This window comes from Sus scrofa, chromosome 4, assembly GCF_054392235.1.
Source record: "Sus scrofa isolate SSC_HxYL_T2T_F1_AM1 chromosome 4, Sscrofa_HxYL_maternal_Yorkshire_Landrace_v2.0, whole genome shotgun sequence".
Lineage (NCBI taxonomy): Eukaryota > Metazoa > Chordata > Mammalia > Artiodactyla > Suidae > Sus > Sus scrofa.
Genome location: NC_139386.1, coordinates 118,134,574 through 118,153,619, shown reverse-complemented (window position 1 = coordinate 118,153,619; position 19,046 = coordinate 118,134,574). Strand labels below are relative to the sequence as shown.

The following is a 19,046-nucleotide window of genomic DNA, read 5'->3' as shown; positions in this document are numbered from 1 at the left end:
ACGAAGGGAACTCCATTAATTCTTGAGTTCCCTCATTCTTCAACTTTGAAGGTATTAGAGATTGATGGAAATTGATTAAATTGATAAAATCAAAATTTTAAATTGTGAGAAATATTAAGAAAAGATATTTGTGTGTGTGTGTGTGTGTGTGTGTGTCCACGTGCGCGTATGTTAGATGGATTGTACTGAAGTCTCCTGGAACAGAAGAAGGTCCAACAACTCAGAAGAAGAATGGACTGTGGACATTTTGGTTATTTTCTTTTGCCTCCCTACATACTGTCCTCAGTGGATCTCTGTGTTCTCTTCCCACACTGCCATGACTAGAAAGTGTTTAAAACATTTGACACTAGCCAAATATTCTCATAGATGTGACATAAAAATCACAGCTGGAATGGAGAGTAAACTGATAACTTAAGCAATGTAGCAAGTCCCTGAGCATTCCTTTTGCTCTGCCCTTCACTCCCTCCACAAATGAAGGATTAGTATTTATACCTTAAAAATAAAATTGTTGGAGAATATAATTCCTGGGGATAAATAAGCAAAAACTATAAAGTGGTCAATCAAGAGCCCTTTGCCTTACTTTGCACCTACTTCAGACCCCCACATTCTAAATCCACCAGAAGGTGTGTAAGCTAGGGCTTGATTTTAGCTTTTCAACCTGATTACACATTATCAGCCAATACAGCTAATATTCCTATAGGATAGGAAATAATTAAATGATTGAGAAAGGTAAAAACTACAGTACAAAGATAACTCGACAATCTAGATGGAGCCTAGACATGTTACAGTAAAAAATGTAAGAACTCTATAGAGACAGAGAAATTTTTAAAATTTTTCAGAAAGAGTAATTGCCAAAAAGAAAGACAAATAAGACTGACAGCAAATATCTCAAAAGCAGGACTAGGTGAAAAAGAGACCATGGAGTGATATATTCAAATATTTACAGGAAAGAAACTTTGAATATTACATCTAGCTAAATTCTCATTTTAAAAATATCAGTCTATAGAGTACAAAGCTTAAGAATATTTTTTACACAAAGACCACCCTTGAAAACATTCTTAGAAAACTATAAACAAATCCAGGAGCTTTCCAGGGTGATTTGTGATAATTTGGGAAAATTTGGCATTATTTTATGAATCAACCAAAACACACTGAAGTAAATCCAAACAATCTATTACTAAAATTATAGATGATAGCCAAACGGGGGAAGTAGTGGAAGATGGGTAGCCTGGGGAAAATTGGAAGGAAACGAGTGTACAGATAAGTTTTATTTGAGAAAAAGATCTCAACTTTGCTAAACTTAGGCAATTCAAAATGAAAAAATAATATTATATATATGAGACTATTCTGTGTAAGAATATAATTAGAATTTATTACTTCCATAGCAGTAGAAGAACTATTAGAAATATTTAGGAAAAAACAGGAAACAAAATCATACGTGGTAAAAGATCTGAATATAACAATGACTAAAATAAATTTTAAATTCGCCAATTAAAAGGAGAAAACCATCACATTAAACAATACTAGTACCGTATTATACATCACCTATAAGTAAGGGATTAAAATTAAAATGGTACAGAAAGTGAAAGGAAAAAAATATGCTACACAGTTATGAACGAAACAAAAATCTGAAGATACATATTACAAACATAAAATATGTTTTCATATATATAAGTCTGCACATGTATCATGTACATATATTATAGAAGATAAAGAATTCAAGATATTCATGAGATATGTGAACCAAAACAATATAGAACTCATACATTCATATAAATCTAACAACATAGCCTCAAAAGATATCAAGAAAAAAATAACAAAACCATCATGAGAAATTGGAAATTGAGAACTGCTTAGTTCATATTGTTTTGTTTTGTTTTGTTGTCATAGAGAAAAATAACCAGTGTATCTTTACGAAAATAAAGTACGGGTGCATTAAAAATCTAAATGAAAAAATAAAAGTGATAGAAGAAATTTTAGAATATTTCTGTGACCTTTTGATAGAAAATGACTTTTTAAATTGAACCTTAAAAAAACCGCACAAGGTATATAGCAACAACAGCAAAGATGTTTTTGACTACATCAAGTAAAATTTTGTGTTAAATAAAAGACAATATAGATAATGTAAGTAAATGCACTATATCCTAGGAGAAGAAAATTGCAAAATTTAAAATTAAAAACATTAATATCTGGCATATACGTGGGTATATATATCCAGAAAAATAGCAAGAAATGTATCAAAATCCAATATAAACATGGAGAAAGAATAGGAATGGACTAATTTCAATGCTTACAGGAGAAAAACAAATTAAAGTAAATGTGAAATATAAGCTCACATCTGCAAAAATTGGCCCCCAAAAAAGTTAAATATAGTATATAACTCATTAATCCCACTCCCAGGAATATATACCCCAGATAATAGAACATAGATTTGCTGGTAATTATTGCATATTCTGGAATACCTTACAGCAGTAACGAGCTAGAATTTTACACTATAACTTCAGCATTTAAAAAATATAGCATTTAATTTTTAATAAGGCAAAATTATTATAGATATAAAAATATCATAATAGTACTCAAAAATTTATACACACAAAACAACTCTGTAAAGGATAAGTATTTTCTTTTGGATATTTCAACTCAAAAGTCTCGAAAAGATATATAAGTCCATTGAAAAAGGTGCCTAAGAAAAAGGAGAGGAAAGGGAATGGGATTGATGAACTGGAGAGAAAAGAACTAAAGAAAGAGTCTTGGCAGGGACTAATGTTGTAAGCAGGTCACAAATAGAAGAGAAGTATTTATTTGACATTCTGTACATGTTCTGTAATTTTTAAAAAAACTAGAAAAAAAATTGACTTTGTAGAGTTTGTGTTACATTTTCTCATACAATGCTGGTGAAGGAAAAAGAGGGAACATTTTTGATAAAAAAAAAAAAAACTCATTACTAAATACTTTCTGATACTTGAGATGTGGCAAATACAAACTTATGAACCTAATCAAGATTTAAGCCAGGCTGGACTTTGGCTCAGCAATGGGATCTATGACACCCCAAAGTCACTGTGGGGCAGCAACAAAATAAGAAAGCTCTAAGAGAGAGAGAGACAAACCAAAAACTTAAGTCTGAAATCCAAAATTTCAAAGCATGTGAAGAAAACTAACATTAAAACGTCAATAACATTAGTAATAAAATGAATATAACAAAAAAAGAAGATTCTACAATGAATATGCGTAGAATCTCTCACAGACAAATGATTGTTCACCAATACTTGTTCCCCTCCCTAAAGAAGTATCTTAATTCTTCACTTTACTGAGCTCAGATGTGGCAAGGTAACTTGCCAAAAAAAAAAAAAAAAAAGAAAGAAAAAATGTGAGCAACAAAATCCTTCTATGAATATACTTCTTGAACACATCCTACAATTTCTCTTCCTCCCTTCCTCCCTCTTTCTTTCTTTCATCTTTTATATTTATATAGATATTTGAACTCAGATCAATTTTCAGTGGCTTCTACACTGTAATCCTGTCTTTTTTTTCTTCAACAGAAATAAAATATAGCTCTTTCTTACACTTGATATTCCTTGCATATTTTAGAACAAATATCATGTATTTTCTTTGTCTTCTCTTCTACCAATTAATCATCTCCAACCTCATAATTTTTCCTTAAGTGGCATAGAAGTCAAACTCCTCACTCCTGCACTTATATATCTATTTTTTCGAAATATTTAGAGTGGAAGTATTAAAGATGAGGAATCAAACATTACATTGTTGGGAAAGAAACTATGTAAAAGAAATTATAAGCCTGTAACCACAACAAAATCCAGTCATAGTACTCATTTTCCTTCATCATCATTTAATTAAAGAAACATCATAAAAAAACATGGCCCTAAAAGCAGAACAAAGAAGCTGGAGTATGGCGGTAAAAAAAAAAAAAAAAAAAAAAAAAATGTGTTCTTTGTAGTCAAAAATCTGGATGAAAATTCTATTTCTGCCCCTTACAGGTTGTATATTTCCAAAAGCAAGTGATTTAACCCTTGTGAGGCTTGGTTGACTCACTTTCATCTGAGGATTAGAATGACTTGGTTCCATAGTAATTTATGGTATAAGAAATTATGTAAATCAACTCCACGAGTGCTGCTTCAATATGTTTGGGAATAAGGATAGATTATATTTCAAGAAAGCACTACAAAACTTTGAATCATGCATTTTGACAAAATAAAAATTTTAGTTCAACTCTACCAAAACTGTGAATTCAATTCATCCAGTAGCAGAGATTATTTCTGAAAAGCAATGTTTCAGAAGCTGTCATTTTAATCTAGCTCATTTGGATTAATCCTCAAGGCAGAAAAAATACTTCAGCTTCTACATTATTTTTCCATGGTTATTTTTCCCAGTTCTGGTGTCTCTGTATGATGTATGTAATCAAACAGGATTCAGTGATGGAAGACAAGCAATGTTTTGTAAACTTAGTTGACAGTTTGCCATTGATGGGGAGGGTGCTTCAGTAAAAGAGAAATCTGGAGTTGGAAGTCAATAGAATAAAAATATGTGAAGCATGAAAACTCAACTTATATAAGAAAATCACTGATTTTTATTGGAATTCGAAGAAAAAATGTTATTCTACGTATGAAAACGTCATGCAGTATCTTGATCCATCATGGTTACCTAAAAATAATCTTTTACACTCTTTAAATGTATAGATGTGCACGGCATGGAAATATGCAGGAAGGCAATAAAGCAGAGCGTAAGTCCATACTGGCATCCCACTTATTCTAAAGGAAACACTGTTCCCCAAATGTGACAACCCGTGATTGAATGAGTTAGGTAGTAGTCGATGTTTTCACTTCGGAAATGGGTCATTCCTGTTACCGGGGATGGCAGAAAAGGATCTTAGACTGGCAAGTCAAAGAACAATATCAACGTCCCAGCTTCTTGAGCAAGCAGCACATGATCACTTCCTGAAGGAGAGACCCTTGATGACAAAGGAGACAAGGAGAGTTTCTCAACCATTAAACTGCCCCTGCAAAGGAATCCTTTACTCAACCTTGGCAACAACAGCAGCTGCAGGCTGCTCTTTAAGTCAGGAAAGAAAAAGAAAAAAAGAAAAAATGGTCATAGCAGCTATAACAGCTGTCACTGCCAGAGAAGGGGACATGGAGAATTCGAAATGGGATAAATAGTGTTGGCACCACAATAAAGATGCAGAGAATTAATAATGCACCAGGCAACTTCCTCTAGATCTCCCCAGCCTTCCGTCAAAAGCAACTGGGACTAATTAAATCAAACCAAGTATTTCAATTGACAAATAAAAGGATAGGTCTAGCTATGACTTCTTTTCTCTGTGTGATATGATTAACATTGCATTATACTAGAGAAAGCCACTTGGTAAGTGGTTAAACTGTGATACATTTGGTAGTTATGAAAGAATTTTTTGTCACGTCACAATGATGTGTTTAAAGCTTGACCGCACAGTGTTGAGTTGGCTTTGATAATGCCCTGGTAAAGGCTGTCTGTGGGAAAATAGTAAAATAGTTTTATCCAGCATGTAGTTAGCCCTGCTGTTCTCAACACTGAGGCAAGATGTCAGAATAGCTTTGCTCAATTTCATATCAATGAAACCATCCTGACTTATATTCCCACATGTTTTTTTTTAAATGCTTAACTAATTTTGTTGACCTAAATGTTCAAAGTAGATATTATTATTACTATTATTATTGCTATTTCATTGATTTCACAGTAGCTCATATTTTTATTAAAAAATGATTCTATTGTGATGATCATTATACAACTACAGATGTGCTAAATTCATTGAGTGATAAAAAAATTGCTCTACCAGTTTTCTTTCTTTCTTTTTTTTTTTTTTTGTCTTTTTGTTATTTCTTTGGGCCGCTCCCGCGGCATATGGATGTTCCCAGGCTAGGGGTCGAATCGGAGCTGTAGCCACTGGCCTACACCAGAGCCACAGCAACGCAGGATCCGAGCCGCGTCTGCAACCTACACCACAGCTCACGGCAACGCCGGATCGTCAACCCACTGAGCAAGGGCAGGGACCGAACCTGCAACCTCATGGTTCCTAGTCAGATTCGTTAACCACTGCGCCACGATGGGAACTCCCAGTTTTCTCAATTTTGTAGCCCCATCCCAATTTTTAAGGTACATTTTCAGTACCTCCCCCTCAAAAAAAAGAGTTCCTGTTGTGACTCAGTAGAAATGAATCTGACTAGTCTCCATGAGGACACCGGTTCAATCCCTGGGCTCACCTAGTGGGTTAAAGATCCAGCATTGCCGTGAACTGTGGTGTGGGTCACAGATGCAGCTCAGATTTGGCATGGCTGTGGCTCTGGTGTAGGCCAGCAGCTACAGCTCCGATTCAATCTCTAGCCTAGGACCTCCATATGCCGTGGTGTAGCCCTAAAAAGACAAAAAAAAAAAAAAAAAAAAAAAAAAAGATTTCAGTGTCCAGCACATTCATGTTACATAGAATGCTGCATACAGTACCATAAAAACACTGACAAAGACCTAAAACTTCTCAAACCTAACAAGGCTTTTGGCTGTTGAGCAATGGAATCATAAGAGTTAATGCAAGCACTGGCAAATTAATGTGTTATTCTTAACAAATGAGTTTAGAGACTGGGAATATTTTTTAAAACAAATCTTAATGAATGTTATAGGAAAAGAAAAAGACGTTATTATAGAATGCATGTAAAAGTACCATTACCAAAAAGACAGATTTATGCAAGAATCTATTTCTAAGCCATGCTTCCTTTTAATGACATCATTTCCATAAGACCTTTCACTTTAAGTTGAACTCTTTCCAAATTTGTATATGTAGTTATGGGTTTTCTTTTTTTCTAAATTCATTTAGGAAAGCTAAAGATGGCCATCCTAATTAATCTTCGGGGTAATAACTTCTCACACATAAGAAAAATATTCATATTTTAGGCTCAGATAGATGAAAGATCATTTAAATGGAAAGAGTGTGGTAAATTTAGTGTAAGAAAAACATAGAAGGAAGAATTCCGATTAAGCAAGGTTTGCATTCAAATAATTAGGAATAAATCCGAACACACTATAAAGTGGGGAGGTGAAGTAAGGGAACGTAGCAGTCTTAAATATGTCTCTCCCATTATATTATTCACTCTTTAACATTTGCTAAAATAGAACACAAGTACATATCCCAGTTCTTATGTCTCCCAGACCCTAACAGTTATCATATTCCCAAAACAAAAAGCAACATCAGGATGAGTAGGAAAGAGCAGATTCTAAAACATCCATGTGTATCTTTGTGTGGCTATTGTTAATAGAGGTCAAAGCAGGCCACCTTCAAAAGTACTGCAAAATTCATCAGGAATATGTCTGGTCGTGTCTATTTCTAAGCCTTCTCCCAGAAAATTTCCCGTTCTTGAGTGCTCCTTCTTATTTTAAATTGAAACAATATGCCTGACCTAGTTTTGAAATACAGAACCTGCATTCAACTGGGCTAACCACCCCCCCATCTCATCAGCGAGCTCCTTGACATGAGCTAGGCAGATATTCCTCTAGCTGAGCTCATTATCTGAAGCCTTCCTTCCAGGCATTAGCCCAGTCAGGTGGAGTGGTCATTATTTCCCAAGGATAAGAATTACTTTTTGAGTCATGTTTTCAAGGCCACATTTGATGACAAAGCTAGCACTCCTAGCAATCTTGCCCTTACTCATTCTGGCTTCCTAGGCGGAAAGGCCATTGGTGGCACAGTCAAGCTAATGCTGAAGGAAGCTTTTGCTCTTGACAATGTCTAAGTCTAGAAGAAACTGTCAGCAAAGTCACTCCACAAAAATTGACAAAATAAATTTCCGATTTGTGGCTTTGGCTAAATAACATTCCAGGATGGCCTGCATTATTAGGTTTATTTTATTTGAATGATTTTTGTGGGGAGAATTTGTAAATCAAGGATAAAAATTCTATTTTAAGTGTTCTGATTCTACAATAAGGGGCTCTGGTATATTTACAGTATCTCCAAAGAATGAAAAGACATGATCGCCTTCTAGAGAAATGTGTTTGTATATGTAAAAATGCATGTTTATACTGACATATATATATGTGTGTACATATACATATAATTTTAAGGTGATTTATAGTTGTTGTTACTTCTCATTTGGATCACGAGCTTTAATCCAGTTTTTAAAACTAACTGGGAGTTCCCATCGTGGCGCAGTGGTTAACGAATCTGACTAGGAACCATGAGGTTGCGGGTTCGGTCCCTGCCCTTGCTCAGTGGGTTGACGATCCGGCGTTGCCGTGAGCTGTGGTGTAGGTTGCAGACGCGGCTCGGATCCTGCATTGCTGTGGCTCTGGCATAGGCCGGAGGCTACAGCTCCGATTCAACCCCTAGCCTGGGAACCTCCATATGCCACGGGAGCGGCCCAAGAAACAGCAAAAAGACAAAAATAAATAAATAAATAAAATAAAACTAACTGAATTCCTGCATTGTATCTTCTCATCATTGTTGGTCATCAAGATAACACTTTTAATTCCCTTCAATCTATAATTATTTCAGGAAGGATGCCTCCTTTGTCAGGGGAAAAAAATTTCAACTTTTGATTATTATTTTTTTTTATGCTAGAGAGCATCAGAATCTTCCCTTTAGCTTTGCTTCAGTGCTTTCAAGAGCAAACTGCCAAGACCCTCCCATTGTCATTCACCTCCCTAAACACTTCCAAACACTTCCATAATGTGTCTCCTATGTGCACTACGCTAGAATTACAGAACAAACCAATTTAATCCCTGATGCTTGACAGTATATTTCACAGATTAGTCTATCATTTAGATAATACCTATACATGTGGATAGAGCAAACAAAGTATTTACAAATGGTTAGTCTTATAAGGGAAACTTTGGTGATACCAATTTATACCACTCTATCATATCTTTATCTCTGTAATCCAGATAAATAAATTGATAAAAAGACAGATAGATGTTCTCTTAACTTACTGAAATAAGTCAAATTGCCTGTACTACAGCCATGTGCTTACCTGACTATCTTTAAAGTAATCTGTGTGTGTGTGTGTGTGTGTGTGTGTGTGTGTGTGTGTTTCTTTCTGTTCTTGTAGCATAATTTCTTTTGGTTTATGGCTCAATAAAAAAGCCATCCCATCATTTAAAGCAACTCTAGCAATTTGCATTACCAAGATAAGGATGTGGTGAGGATGTTGTTACACAGTCAATCATGGTTTCAGTGGGACCTAAATAATAAATACTGCAGTACTCATATGCTCTATTCTCCAATATTTTACTCTTCCCTATTGAGCAGTTACTGGCTAATAGTAGATGAAGGATATACATTTGGTAAGAATTTGGATAAACTGAATACTCTCGATTTTCTAAAACTTCATCTTACCTTTTTCATCAATGTCAAACTAAATCCTCTCATCATTTACTAGGTCACGCAGAATTATATGCTTATTTAAGTTTTTTTGAATTTTATGATGAGTGCAGAGCTGGTTTTTTGTTTTGTTTTGTTTTCTTGTATTAACAATTTTTTATGGCATTGTTAACCCCATCTAGAGTCCAGTTAAGTAATTTAAGATGTGTTACTGTCCTGAGACTTTCACTCTCATCTATTCCGTCAGTTTTCTTTCCTAATAAATTAACATGTTTTTCCTTGAATGCTTAAATTACAAACCACCATAAATCACTTACTCATTGTTACATGCACCAAACTTCATATAATCAGTAGCCATCATAACATGTATTTTAAAAAATGAGACCAGAGCAAGGAATTATTTTTCCTCCACTTCTAAGGCATTGTTCTGTATTCCACTTTGCTACTGTACCCACATCTTCTCCCATCCCAGAGAAAACCAGGGTCTCCTCCTGCCTTGGGGAGGCTGTTTCTCCTTCAACTGCCCTTGGGGAGAGTGCTTTTCTTTCTTCTAAGGAACTTGGAATTCAATGCATTTTTCTCTTGGTTCCATTTTTAACCTCCCCCTAGTGATTCCTTCACATTTAATCATCACTTTTTAATACTTCCATTATTTATAATTGTTTTAAAACAGTTAATTGCCCTCAGCAGCATCTGGCACTATGAACCAAACCCATGCAGTTAATTATTATTTTTCCTCAGTTTTTCCTGGCCCTTCACTCTCGTTAACTTTCTTCTACTCTGAGGGCTAATGATCAATTGAAATTCTGTTGCTGACCGTTCTCAAAGGTCGGAGTTCCCCTGGCTTCCCTTTGAGGAACTCCTCTCTTTCCACCATGCCACATGGCCGTGGATGTTCTCATCCAACCTCGCCGCTCCCAGTGCCGGCTCAAGGTCGGTGACTCTCCAGCCTCCATCACCATCATCTCCCTTTAGCATCAGACCCACAGTCCCTTTGCCTGCCAGACCTCTGACGTGACTGCCCACAGACTTTAAAACGCACCATGTCTGTGTTATTGTTCACCAATACAGTATCTTGAAACAACACAAATTTATTCTTTTACAATCCTGCAGGTCAGAAATCCCTAGAATCAACATGCTAACCACCATTACCTCTTAGCCTTTTTTTATTTATTTTTATTTATTTATTTTTTGTCTTTTTGCCATTTCTCAGGCCGCTCTCGCAGCATATGGAGGTTCCCAGGCTAGGGGTCCAATCGGAGCTGTAGCCTCCGGCCTATGCCAGAGCCACAGCAACGCGGGATCCGACCCGCATCTGCAAGCTACACCGCAGCTCACGGCAACGCCAGATCCTTAACCCACTGAGCAAGGGCAGGGACCGAACCCGCAACCTCATGGTTCCTAGTCAGATTCGTTAACCACTGCACCACGACGGGAACTCCACCTCTTAGCCTTTTTGACAGATCTCCATAAACAAGTTGCCTCTCATTATTTATTCCATGTTCCTAAACGTAGGTCTAACAGTTCAGTGCTTAAAATCCATCAGAGATTCTTCATTTCCCTCCAAAGAAAAATCAAACTTACTGGCATACATTGTAAATTTACCCCATTTCCTTCTTAAACCTCATCCCTTGCTGTCCCTTTCCCATTTCCCTCTTCCTCACCAAACTCAATAGTTTCCAGGGCTCTCCCAGCTCCACGTCACTCATGATACCAGTTGTTCATTCTGTCTGGAACACTGTGGTGTCCCATCTGAATCCACACTTCACATTTACGGCTTCTGTCTATCTTGTATGCCCCAGGGTTGATGTCATTTTCCCCTGGGGACATTTCTTCTTCCCTGGGTTCGGACTAGTTGTCACTTTTCCTTTGTTCCCATTGCACCTCGAACTTTCCCAATCCAGCACTTTAAGACAAGGGCAGGTCCCTTACCTGAGTCCACCTCCACCTCACATGCTGAGAGAGGGCAGGATCCACATCCGCCAAGGTTGTAATTTACCTCTGTGGACAGCACCGTGCAGTACAAGGGCTGAATATATCCTGTGGAAGAAATGAATTTGTAAGACACTGTTTCAATTAACAATTTCTCTGTGACTAGCTGTAACTGAGGAGTTCAATACTCATCAATTATCTATAAACCATTTGGTGTGAAGCCATTCCCATGAAACAATGAACATTTAAAATTCTTATTATACACAGAGAAAATCCAATTCAAGTAATGTCCCGAAAATCACAGATACAGGACACCGTCAGCTACTATCAAAAGTATAAAATTCTCTTAAATTCTCTGAAAGGGCTAATAAGAAAGATACTGTAACTATAAAAATAACAATGCAACATACAACGAGATCCATGCTAAAAGTTTTTTCACATGGATACAGAACTAGAGAAAAGGGAAAAGGAGTCCTGGTTTTGGAAAGCCCTAAAATAATTACAAAAACACAAAATAAATCTTGCTAATTCCAGCCACATACATTTACCTGTGAAAGTTTTGTCCCTGAGAGCTGTTCATCCTTTCTCTAAAAATAAGGGTGATTATCAAGTGTTACACAAACAAAGTCATGCAACCATCAAGTATGCTTGTTCTCTTTGCTGTAATCAGGGACTGAAAGAAAATTGTAGATGAATACTTGGTGAGACAGTTTTATTTCATGCTGCTGGAGAAACAAGATTAAGTTTGCTGTTGTCGATCTTGGTGTTAGTGTTTTGAGGGCAAGGTAGATCATTCCAGAAACAGTGAGAAAAAGGCTGATGTCAGGAAGTTCATTTTAGAAAGTTACTACAAAAATGCCAGCAGGAAGGAGACAAAAGTCTAATTTAAGTTATTAGTCATTGAAAACTGGGCTGGATCATCTGGAAAAGATTTTAGTGAGTGATGTGGTGGCAGTGAGACAGAGGATTTGAGAATGGCCCAGAGGTTTCTAGATTAGAGCTATTGAAATAAGGATGTTGCCGATGCAAATTAAGAATACAGGAAGCAGAACAGACTTTATTGTGGGAAGGAGGGTTGAAATAAATTTCTATTAGAGCTCAAGTGCATATAGAACACCTTGTTGGATATAACCAGGAGGCAGCTCACATGCTGAGCTTGGAAATGCTCAGATCTAATGGCAGAGATTTGCAAATCAACACCCCATGCTCCCTGGAATCATAAAAGTGGGTGAGATAGTCCCCCAAAGCAGGGCAGAGCAGACCTCAGGCAGACTCCTCAGTTAAATCCTACATGGACGGGATGCCAGGGAAGTGGTGTGCAGTCAAAGAACAGAGAGAGGCAGGAGGGCCCCAGATGTAGGTGACAACATCAAAAACAAAATGGTTGGAAAGAAATTGATGGAAAATCAGTAACCCAGAAAAGGAGAAATAAAGCTGGGTGAGATACTAAAGAGAGAGGGAAGAGGATAAGAGCTTAATACCTGCCATCCCTCATTTCCCAGTGTGCGGTTCTGTGGGCTGTTACGCTGTCTCTTTCTCTTTGTGTTTCAAAGAGAAATGGGCGGAGTTCCTCCCTCCATCTCCCTCCCAGCTAACCTCTGCTCACACTCACACCTGATGCTGTCCCCACCTGACGTGCAGTTTTGGCCCTTTCACCATCCTCTTACAAAAACATGTACCAGCCTTGATCATACCCTTCATTTCATAGCCTCTATGGCTGATATACTTGTCTATTTTCCCCAAAATATTGACGTAAGGATGCTACATCTGTTTCTGAATAGGGCAACGCTTGGCACACTGGATGCCTCTAGTTCACACTTCACAGCCTGTTGATTAGAAGTGAGAGAATTTGGTTGGAGGAGGCTCCTCTCAAACAGTTTGGATGGTATTAATTGGAGGTAAAGAAGGACTTAGGCAAACACATTAGAGAAAATTATAACTTATCAGTCAAGTGTGCATCGTGAGAGTGGGCTTGTAGGCAGAGAGAGAAAAAAGTGACTAATTGCTGAATTTTCACTTCTAATGCAATGTTCCCTGTTTGTTTGACCACTGGCCTCTGGGAACATCCCATAATCAGTATATTTATTCTCTGCCCCTAATTTGTGTCTCCATGTTTTCCTTGGCTCTCTCATTCCTGGCTGGCTGCCCTGAAATATCCCACTGCCTGATGGAACACTGCTTAGCACATAAATCAGTGACACTTCTGTCTCCCAGCGTGGGGACTGTGAACCAGTTACTCTTTGAAGAACCTCAAAGTGAACTGGAGACATCAATGAGTCTCACTAACAAGGAGGTGAATGATTTTTTTTTTACCTACACTAGTTTGCTGCAAGATTTTTTTTTTAAGATAACCAGACAAAATACTTCCCAACCATTCTCAGTATAACATGTACAAACCAAATAGGACCCCCCCAAAAAAAATTTAATTCTGGTTTTCTTGAAGGTGCCCTAACAATTAGTTTCAATGAAAATTTAAGAACTAAAACTTCAATCAGTTCCAATCATCTCAAGAGGTATTTGTTATTCTTCCATAAATGTCAGATGGTATGCTGACGTCTGAGGATGAGACTAAGATAGACACAGACCTTTCTTCATGTTTTTTATAGTCTAATAGGGAAGTCAGATGAAGTTTTAATTAAAAAATAAATAAATAAATAAATTTTAAAAATCAATGACAGGGAATTCCTGTCATAGCTCAATGGTTAATGAATCCAACTAGGAAGCATGAAGTTGCATGTTTGATCCCTGGCCTCGCTTAGTGGGTTAAGGATTTAGAGCTGCTGTGGTGTAGGCTGGTGGCTACAGCTCCAATTTGACTCCTAGCCTGGGAATCTCCATATGCCATAGGTGTGGCACTAGAAAAGGAAAAAAAAAAAAAAAAAAAAGCTACAGCTCTAATTTGACCCCTAGCCTAGGAACCTCCATATGCCAGGGGTATGGCCCTAAGAAAAAGACCAAAAAAAAAAAAAAAAAAAAAAAAAAAATCAATGACAGCCTAAAGGACAAAAAAAAAAAAAAAAAAACCAAAGTTTCTAACACATTACCTTAAGGGTTGGCTATTCTGCCTTTTTAAAAACTATAGTTTTAAATTTCCTTACTGATTATATTAAGTCTAAAAATCCCAGTGAAGTGCGAACAGTTAAAAATTCCCATTCAGAAATTTTCTTTCCATTGAAAAGCAACACTCTCATTAAAGCAAGAGCAATGTCAAAAGGAGCCTCTGACGCACGTGTCCCTTTCATGCACTTACCCTCAGGTTTCTAAAGGCCAATATGAGCACACATTATTCCCTTGCTTATAATTTTCAGCGGGCTCCTGATCCTCACATTTCAAGGTCAAGTTCTTTGACACGTCCTATGGGTTTGTTCATGCTTTTATCATCCAACCACTAACTTGGACCTTTCAGCTCTATTTCTACCAAATACCCCCACCACCTTGATGCACACACCACACACACACACACAAACGCTTCATGTTTCATAATAGCCAACGGAGAGTTCTCAAATATGGTGATGGTTTACCAAGCCCTCCTTGCACAAACTATTCTCACTGGCTGAAGTTCTCTCTACCTGTCTGCTCTCTCTCTTCCTTACTGCATTCTCCTGACTCTTTCCTCCTTTAGGACAAAATTCCTGTGTCCTTACACACTCCCCCAGGAGTTCCTTCTCCCTCATAATGTTCTCTGTGCTCCCCTAGCATCCTTTCTGTGCTTCTGTCTCAGCATTTGCCACACTGCGTTTATTCATGTATCTCCTCTACCAGACTATGAGAGCCTTTGAGCAGGGGACTCTTTATTATAATATTTTCTTACCCCTAGTACATAAACCAATATCTGGCATATAGCACACACTCAACACATGTTCATTGGATAATGCATTTATCTACAAGAAATTTGTGCCATTAACAGTAATTAATATTTCACACAAAGCAATGATGCTCAAATTAAAAAGCAAGTAATAAAAGACTATTATTTTAAACTAATTTGTCAGGGATTAAAATTCTATTTCTATAAAAGCTGTCATGTCTCAGAAGTTAATCCAGGACCCAGTGGGTACAATCCTGGTTCTTGCAGAGCACGACAAAGCATCAGTAAATGGAAGGTATTTTTTTTTTTCTTAATAGCTATGGAGATAAATTGGTCTTAAATGCTGTGGCCTTATGAGGCTGGTACATAATACCACAGACTAACATTTGGATGGTTCTTTAAATAATGTCATTTATAAACATAAGCACGCAAAACACTAAGCTGAGCACTTCTAGATTAAGGTACATTGACAGCACATTTTAAATTTTATAGAATTTTCCTGTTTTTAATTTTAAAAAGGTATTTCACAATAATCTCATTATGGCTTGCATTCAGACGGCAAACTATAATAGTTTCTGCTTTTTATGGCTGGTTTTCTGTGGCATATCTGATGTACAACGAAGCCTTAAATGCTCACTTAATAAGGAATTTTAAGTACAGATGATGTTCCTCCTTGCAGCCCTTTCTGCCAAATGCCCTTGTTCTGCAGGGAATTTCATTAGCATGTGTCCTGCTCTTGTCCTCCCGGCCCTCATTGCTTCAGACAAGCATGGGTTTAATTGAGAGAAAACCAAGCTGTGACTGTGACTCAGGTGTGAAGGCTGTTTCTCTGAGCAAATTAAATCCAGTGGAATGACTGAGTGTTCTTTTCCATACCCTTCTGATAGATTTAATACCGCATATTAATTGTTGTTCTCATATCCTCTACTCTGTGATTGTTTTCCCCAGGATCCTATTGAGGGTGATTGATGTTCAGATAAATTTGACGGTTTCATATAGAGAAAGAAAGACTAGCATGTGCCAGTAAGAACACTGGGTTACAAGATCTTAGATTAGCCTACACAGGAATACAATACTAACACATGTTTTTGCAGATGTAAAGAGAAACAGTCTGTTAAATAAAATGCAAAGCTCATCATTAGAAAAGGAAAAAACAAAAAACAAACAAACAAAAAAACCTGGTTTCCTAGTATGGTTTCTACTACCTTGTCTTTGTGGCATCCAAACAGATACGGCTTTGGGTGTACCAGTTAACCCAATTGGAAAGATAATGTCTTGATCATATTTATAGCTATGCTAAAGAAATTGAGAATAAAAGGAAGATTTTTAAAGTGTCTGTTTCCACTATCACCTTACTCCCATGCTGAACTGCAAAGTTCTTCAAAATGGGGTCAGAGCTACACCTTGCATTGCTTAGAGGCTCCATATGTGCTTCTTGGACTTGAACTTCCCTGGAATATATTTCGGTTTACTTAGTACAAGCCTAAAGTATCATTTTTTTAAACCAACCCTCTTATTCCTTCTTCCCTGATTCTTTATAATTTTTTTTTCTTATTACTGAGCACTTATTTCTATAAATAACCCCAAATCCCTTCCAAAATCAGGCAGAATGCAAACACAAAATGAAATGAAGAAAGTTAATTCAACATTTTCACAGAGGAAGAAAAAAGGAATTGGTAAATTCATTCTGTAATTATATTTCTAGTTTATATTATCAGAGTATCACTTAACCAAAAGCTTCTGCTTTGGGCCACAAATAGTTTATGTAAAATATCTTTGCTAAACTGGACTCCTTAGGGTGAAGCAAGTTTACTTGTGAAATCCAACCACATCTTTATTAACTAAAGGCCATAATGAAGGCTGAATTTCCTGCTTGAAAAAAAAAATTATCTTGGGTATAGATGTTAATCTAAAACCTACTTCATGAATTTGCTTATTTTTTTCTGTTCCCTTCAGACATTAGCCAGCTAAAGCCATTATGCATACATTAATTACACCAATTAGTCCCAATTGCACACACACACATTCAAGACTTGATTATCTGAGCTAAAAGAAATGGTTAGGCATGGCACAAATAATACAAATGAGCAAAAAATTCAAATCCCAGGCACATTGGACTAATGGATGCATTATATATTTTTGGCACAGCTCAGTTACCTTATTATGCTTTTCTTAATTTAATAATGCAATTACCTTACAGTTCCATATTCTACCGGGTAATGATGGGGGGAGAAGCCCCAGGTTTATAACTGGCATTGGAAAAAGCTAGCCTACAATTTAAGCATTTGGTCATTGTCTTCTATTTCTTCTTTATTTTAAAATAGCTCTTTTTTCCCTAGCCGGACATCCTCTCCACTGTTGCTTTAATGCCCACAATGCCCAACACACCCAAGAAAGATTATCATCATTCATTCATCTCCTATGACTAAAGGGAATTGGAAGGCAGCCAGTCAGTCCTTACCTAAAAGTAATCCCAACTTTCATGTCCTTGTAGTTTTGGGAGTTAATTAGGTTTTTGAGTTAACTTTCATGAAGTTTTGCTAGTTTTGATCATCCTTTTTAAGACAGCATAGTGTAATGTGTTGATTCTCAAACTTCAGTGTGCAAAGCGAAACAATCTGGAAAGCCTTGTTAAAACATAGATTGCTGGGCTCCCACTCCCAGAGTTTTCGAATCCGTTAGCCTGGGATGAGGTCCAGGGATGTGCATCACTAACAAGTTCAGGTGATGTGGATGCTGTTAGTTTGGGGACCTCACTTTGAGAACCACAAGTGTAATGGTTAAGAATGTAGCTTAAAGCACAGCACCAGCACAGCTAGCTGTAAAACCTGGGGCAATATGTTTTATCTCAAACCTCAGTTTTTTTCTTATCTGTAACTTGAGGGTAATTATAGCAACCTATTTCATGGAGCAAATTTTGTCATTAAACGAGGTGTATATATATATTAGTTTCTATTTTTTTCTACTTCTACACTTATGTTTTAATTCACTAATTCATTCCAGATATAACAGCTGATATCTCTTGGGGAAAAATACTTACAAAGTCATTATTATTGATCAAATCTTTGAAGTTGTTTATTTATTTTTAGGACCACAACTGCAGCCTATGGAAGTTCCCAGGCTAGGGGTCAAATCAGAGCTGCAGCTGCTGGTCTATGCCACAGTTCACAGCAATGCCAGATCCTTCACCCACTGATCAAGACCAGGGATTGAAGCCACATCCTCATGGATGCCAGTTGGGTTCGTTACCTCTGTGCCACAACAGGAACTCCTGAAGTTGTTCTTATTTGAAAAGTGACTTTTAAATGCACTTGTATTTTTCAATTTAAAGATGAAAGTGACTGTTTTTTTAAAGCACATGGACTTTTGGGTAAACGTTTCCTTTTTTGTAAAAGGCAGGCAGTTAGCATGTTTGAATTTTAGATGTTTTTCAGTGTACTGATTTTTTTACTATCATTACTTTTTACAAGGGCTTTCTTCGAAAAGAAGGTCGAGCTCCAAATTCCCTCTTTAACGGACGTGATATTTGAAGGTAGACCCTTGGCCTGAGGTCCTTTGCCTCACAGACCCAGAGGTAGTGAGTAATTAAATAACGCTCTGTCTTCCTGCTTCCCTTACTACAACTCTTTTGTCATTGGGATTCTCACACCAGGTGGTAATCACAGGCTTACTTCTTTTGTTCATTTTCAAATCATTTTTCTGTCAGTCTCGTGAGGAGTCAGGTCCTACACCTCTTTCCTCCTAGTTGACTCCTTCCAAGGCAAAGACTCTATCCCATGTATCTCCTTTAACCTCCTCCGAGCACACGGAGGAAAGAGTAGCGGTCAAGATAGGAGTCAGGTTATAGACGTCGGAAGCAGGGTGACCCTTCATGTGAAATGTCAGCTAAAAATGTTAGAGATGAAAAATGAGATTATTTGATGGCTAAAAATAAACTGCTAAGAAGTTGTCCAT

The 19,046-nt window shown here is 37.1% G+C and overlaps 1 protein-coding gene across 5 annotated transcripts in view; it reads right to left on the bottom strand.

Annotated features, from left to right (window-relative positions):
• The window catches only part of LOC106510209 (uncharacterized), a 561,578-nt gene that overhangs the window by 386,493 nt on the left and 156,039 nt on the right, over positions 1-19,046 (bottom strand). For all 5 annotated transcript variants that reach the window (XR_014844618.1, XR_014844619.1, XR_014844620.1 and 2 more), the window contains one exon: positions 11,288-11,395. Coding sequence is in view for 1 of the 5 variants with exons in the window: in XM_085023822.1 (XP_084879948.1) it covers positions 11,288-11,395 (108 nt within the window). In the remaining 4 variants the exon portion in view is untranslated. The remainder of the gene's footprint in view (positions 1-11,287; positions 11,396-19,046) is intronic.